The following is a 6,000-nucleotide window of genomic DNA, read 5'->3' as shown; positions in this document are numbered from 1 at the left end:
AGGTTCTCAGGAAGGATACTGGGCTCTGGAGCCTCACTGGCCTGGGTCGGAACGCTGACTCTGTTACTGTCTCTGGGACGGGGCAGCAAACTGCACTAGCCTCAATCATTTCAACAAGGAGAGTAACAGCATCGCCACGATGGCTCCACAAACACCCTTTTTTGCTCATTGCAGCTCTTTGGGAAAAGGGAACTAACATTTGATGAGTATCAATGAGGCATGAGCCCCATTACCCCCCAAGGGACCCACTGCCCCCAGGTGACCCAACTCCTATATGAATTAAGATGTGTTTAGGGACTGTGAGCCCCAAAAGGCAAAGGAATGTCAGATTTGGCTCTGGGTTCCCTGTGCCGAGCATAACAACAACGGCAGCAACAATAATATCAGCTGCCAGTCTGTGCGTCCACCCTTTGTCAGGCATAACGTCATGTACCTCCACAGACATGTCATCACATCCTCACACGTGACCCACTGAGCCAGACTGAGGAAACTCAAGTCACATGGCTCAAGCTCAACCCTTGCTGAGTGTTCACCGTGCTGAGCACTTCATGCGCATCAGGTCAGGCAATGAGATTTGCCCAAGTTCACCCGGCCACTAAGTGGAAGACACCCGAACTGCCCCATGCTGAAGCCCGCACGTCACTGGGACCCATGCCTGGCAAGTCTAATGACCCACTGGCATCTCTAAGGCACCCATGAGCTTGATCATGATCGTCCCCAGCACTGCACTTTCTGCTGGCTGCCTAGGCCCTTACCACGGTGTTCAAGGTCCCCGTGCTTTGGCCTGTCTCACCTCTCCCTCACACTGCCTCTTGTTCTATAAGCTGCCAAAAAATGGAACTGCTAGCTTCTCCCAGCACACCATACTGTTTCTCTCCTCTGCGCCTTTGCATTGGCTGTTCCCTCCACCTGAACCGACCTCTTCTTATCCATGCCCCACAGCCACACACTGAGCGCATCCTCAGTCTCCGATTGTCACCTTCTCTGGGAATCTGTCTTGACCATGACCTGTTTACATCTAGACCCACACATCTATCTGCCCCCGTAGACAGGGAGCCCCTGAGGCCTGGAGAACATTGCTCACCTCTGAGCCCCAGGGCCTGATTCAGCCCTGTGCCTCCTAAACATGCCGTAAATGTTTGCTGAACAAACGCTCAGCCCTTCATTTCACCTTCGAGGAGTAAACTCCGAAGGCCTGGGAGGCTGCTGGGACACTTCTGACCCCTCATCTCCCACATTTCAGAGAGATTTTTTTTTCTCTCCGATTGCAAATTCCATCTGCTCTTTTAATTAATGAAAATTCAGTTCTATGCAAATGTTTCTTCCAGGATCATCCTTCATGAGCAACCTTTGGGAGCTGACTCATCAGCCTGTTCCCTGAGTCTGTGTTTAGAACATTCTGGAAACTTTTACTGGGCCCTTAAGCTCAAGTGAGTGAAATTAACAAAGCTGCCAGCTGACATCAGGAATTTATAGCCCTGGGAAATGTAAGGTTTGACGTTATCGAAGGAGCCCGCCCTGTCTCCACCTCTTCCCCATGAAACTTCTACTGCCTGGTGCTGCCAACCTGTCGTGTCTGAAAATACATCCATTCAGTAAATCAGCTGTGCCCTCTAAATCCCATAAAAATCGCTTCTGTACGTTTGTTCAGTGATTCAGGAGAGAGGCTCCCCTAATTAGAAGGACACCAGAAGCCCGGAATCCTACGTACAGCTGGGACAGTAAACTTTTCTCTTGGTTGAGAAATATGGCTTTACAATATAGGAACTCAGTGTCAAAGAGGCAGCTTGGTACAGCGGCAAAAGCATGGACTTCAGATTCAAATAGATGTGGCTTCAAATTCTGGCTCCTTCACTTGCCAGCTGTGTGACGCTGGGCGGGCTGATGAACCTCTCTGGGCTTCAGGTTCCTGACCTGTAAAATGGGGTGATGTAGAAACCTCACAGGGATCTCCTGATCAATGTAACGATTGACATGCAGTAGGGTCCCTTTTGAAGGTGGGGCCACAGTGGAGTGGCCAGTCAGCTCACACTGGTCTGCTTTCCCAGAGGACACGGCTGCCTCAGACATCAGTGGGAGGCCAGGAATGAGGCCAAGGCAGGCCCGAGCGGAGTGTCTGAAGCGGTGCCGGAGAAGTCTGCTGTGCACGGTGGCCAGGCAGGCAGAAAGGCCAGGGTGGGCACGCCATCATCTTGAACTTCTCTTGCAGTCCAGGATTTACATTCCTGGAGATCAACGTGCTTTATGGGGAGAGTCCAAAGCAAGTCAGAACTAACTTATAGGATGATGGAGGCCAACGGGAGATCCTTCTCTTTACGTCACCGCTCTCTTCTCAGCCCTCGCTGGACGTGATGGCTCCCTTGGCCTCTCCCTACCCCTCGGGCAGGGCGTCCCCTGGGACTCAGGACCGATGCTCTGCCTCCTGCGTCCTCCCTGGGGGGTTCGGTCACTGCCTTGGCTCAGCTGCATCTCCATCCTGGGAATGCCCCAATTCCCAGGTCCTGTCCATCTCACTCTCCACAGGCCCGGAGAGCACCTGCTATTTTGCAGTTCCCACAGACACCTCAGATTCAAACGTGTCACTCCCACCACCCCATGCGCCGGCTGCTTCTGCTATGTTCCCTACCCAGAGGGCACCACGGTAAGCCAGACTGCTGCACGACCCAGAGCCCGGGAGGCAGCCTCGACAGCTCCTCCATTCTCATTCCCTGCCCAGCAAAAGCCCACGTGGAGTCCCAAGGGGCCTGTCGGACATGCGGGCGCCCCCTCACGGGCATACCTGCCGGTATCCACACTGACCCAGTCTGCCTCTCACACTGATGGCAACCTGTGCAAGTCACCCGGCCTCGGTCAGCCTGTGCCCTCCACTCTAAATGGGAACACAGAACCGCCTACATCATGCTTGTGAGGATTAAATAAGGGTACGGCTGGCAAGCACTCAACTCAATGCCTGGTACACAGTAAATACCAAAAAGCACTATTTTTGCCATTATTTATTGCCAAACTTCATGGATTTCATGCACTTACTAAGTTAAAAATGAATGGCCCAAGTTATGGGTTTAGGGGAGGTGGTGACATAGTTCTTGAATCTCCACAAATCCACATACAAAAACTGACAGAGCAGATAAAACAGTTAAACCAAGAACCATGGGCAACATTTACTATAAAACTAAGTTGTCCCCACAAACCCCAAAATATAAGTGGGCAGGAACAAACCAGCAACAGAGACAAGACCTCCGTGGTGGTGATTTCTGTACAGGTCGAAACACGGGGAAGAAACGAGGCAGCGTATGATGGGCCAGAGTACAGAGAACTCCAAAATAGCCCTCAGGCTCTCCAAATTCCCAGCAACCGGAAGCACAGCTGGCCAATCTGAGAGCAGCAGCTGAAACCGGGAGGAGCTTGTCCAGTCCAATATCAGCGGAGCGAAAAGAGCCCCTAGCACGCTCTGCAGGAGCTAGGAAAGCCTGGGACACAAAATCTCTCTAATCAATCCAGCCAGAGCTCCCTTATAGAACACAGCCCAAGAAGAAGCTGTTGGGAGTGGAGTCAAAACTGAGCAGACGAAGGAAAAGGTCCAGATAAAAACGGGCCAGTGGACCGACCCGGGAAATCCCAGCGAGCACGCGGCCTTGGATTGTGACTCCACAAAAACCACAGAAGAGGTAATGACCGATGAGTTAGAAAAGCTACCCTAAACCACATCATCTTCCAGAAGTTCAGGAAAACGAATTTCACATGAGAAGGAGCAACAGAAACATACCAAAGTCAAAACCCATGCAGACTTATTAAAAGAGAAAGGAGAATGAAGGGCAGAATAACACTTTACAATGAAAGCACATCAGAAAGAGGTACCAAGAAACAAAAGCTCAAAACTATAACCTTCTATTTCAAAAGAGTTAAATGACAGTGTGGTGCACTGTTTCATCAACGGCTCCCTGACCAATCAGGCCATCTGGTATCCAGGCACAGTGCAGTCCCCGCCCACATTGTCTTGGTCATGTGACTTGCTCTGGCCAATTGGGCAGCAGGAATGTGAAGCAAGCAGAGGCTTTATTAAGCATGTGAGAATTGGGTTCTCCTTCTTTCAACAGCTGCCACCAGGTGAGCAAATTTGCTCAAGTCCCCTTGATGATGACAGACTACATAGAGAGAGAGGCCCGTCCGTCTCAGCTGTCCTCGCTGAGTCCAGCCCCCGCTGACCCACTGGCTGAATGAGTGAGCCCAGCCACCCAGAACCACCAAGTCAAATGGCGGAATTGTGAGAAATAACACACTGTCATTGTTCTAAGCTACTAAGTTTTGACATGGTGTGTTACACAGCAGTCAGCAACTAACACAGACATTAAGAATTAATAACTAATATAGACATCAATAAAATTATATGAGACATAAAAGAACAACATAAATTAGAATTTAAAAACTCAGAAATCAGGCAAGAGAACTCGGAAAAAAAAAGAGAAATAAAGGGAAAATTATTTCAGAAATAAATATTTCAGTAGAAAGCACACAGAGCAAAGAAACACAACAGCTAATGCTTTAAAAGACAAGAGAAATGAGAACAAATTTAAACAAATGAAGGAAGAGATAAGAAAGATTTGAAAATGGCAAATACTGAAGCTTGGCAAAAGAGACCCAACATTCAGATAATAGGCATCCTTAAAGAAAACTAAAGAAAGGGAACAGAATGCTTACTAAAAAACAATACTTCCATCAAAAGTCATAAAGAAAAACCAACCCCAAATTACACACTGGAAGGGCACCGTGTCCCTAAGCATAAAGACCCAAACGACAACACCAAAGTTATATTCTGGCAACACTACTGGGCTTTAATGAAAAGAAAAAAAAAAGAAGGGTTGGTTGGTTGGTTTTCCCCTAAGCCTGGGCCTCACTTTCTGGCTGGGCAGGAATTCTCTAGAAGACACAGGAGCGGAGGCCTTTCTGGCAGGGGAGAGGCTTGGGTGAAGGCCAGTGGTGTGAGAGAGCACAGCACATACTGGGAATGGTTGGGCCTGGTGTGGGGGTGGGCAGGTGGGCGTGAAGCAGGAGAGAGATGCTAAGGCCTCAGGCACCCGTCACACCCCAGGGGGCCTGGAACACTCACCCATGTAGGGCTTGGTCCCCGCCATGGAGGAGGCCTTTTCTGCGCCTTTCACGACAGTCGCGATGTTGAAGTCTGTGATGTGGACATGTCCTGCGGATAGAGGAGCAGAGACCCTGTTAACAAGAGCTGCAGGCAGCTGGGTTAGGCTTCGTGGGACTCACAGGTGTGGCCTGCCAGGGGCAGAGCAGGAAGAAACTATTAGACCTCTATTTACATTACTATTTTATCTGAAACTGGAAATGTTTTGTTGGTTTTTTTTGCAGCATTATTCACAGCAGGCAAGATATGGAAACAACCTTAGTGTTCGTCAGCAGATGAACGGATAAAGACGACATACATATAGTGGAGTATTATTCAGCCACAAGAAAGCAAGACATCCTGCCGTTTGTGACATGGGTAGACCCTGAGGGCATTACGCTAAGTGAAATAAACCAGACAGAGAAAGACAAATACTACATGATATCACTTACGCGTGCATGTGGAATCTAAATGAAAGTCAAACTCATAGAAAGAGGTTGCCGGGGGCTGGGGGTGGCGAGACGGGGAGGGGCTGGTCAAAGGGTACAGCCTTTCAACTGTAGATGAATAAGGTCTGAGCACCTCATATAAAACCTGGCGACTACAGCTGATAACACTGTGTGTGTAATTCAAATTTGCTACGCGACTAGATGTTAAATGTTCCTATTTATGATGAAAATGTATCTATTTTATGGACAATATTTATAGTGTGGCTTTTTAGTTGTACACGCATATTACCTATAAATAAACAAATCTATTTATGTTGAAGGCATGATGAACATTTTTGTGGATTAAAAGTTTGCAGGCACTGACCCAGAGAGTGAAAGCTCCTGGTAAATAAAAGAGACCGGTCCACCCTGACTCCCTTTCTCAGGAAA

At 48.8% G+C, this 6,000-nt stretch overlaps 1 protein-coding gene across 1 annotated transcript in view; it reads right to left on the bottom strand.

The window, feature by feature from the left end:
- Window positions 1-6,000, bottom strand: part of STK32B (serine/threonine kinase 32B) — a 299,588-nt gene that overhangs the window by 44,308 nt on the left and 249,280 nt on the right. The window contains exons 6-7 of the mRNA XM_019661148.1: window positions 5,105-5,194; window positions 4,893-4,996 (exon numbers count right to left, since the gene is read on the bottom strand). Of these exons, the coding sequence (XP_019516693.1) occupies window positions 4,893-4,996; window positions 5,105-5,194 (194 nt within the window). The remainder of the gene's footprint in view (window positions 1-4,892; window positions 4,997-5,104; window positions 5,195-6,000) is intronic.

Source organism: Hipposideros armiger, unplaced genomic scaffold (assembly GCF_001890085.2).
Source record: "Hipposideros armiger isolate ML-2016 unplaced genomic scaffold, ASM189008v1 scaffold_337, whole genome shotgun sequence".
Classification (NCBI taxonomy): Eukaryota; Metazoa; Chordata; class Mammalia; order Chiroptera; family Hipposideridae; genus Hipposideros; species Hipposideros armiger.
This window is presented reverse-complemented; position numbering and strand designations above follow the sequence as displayed.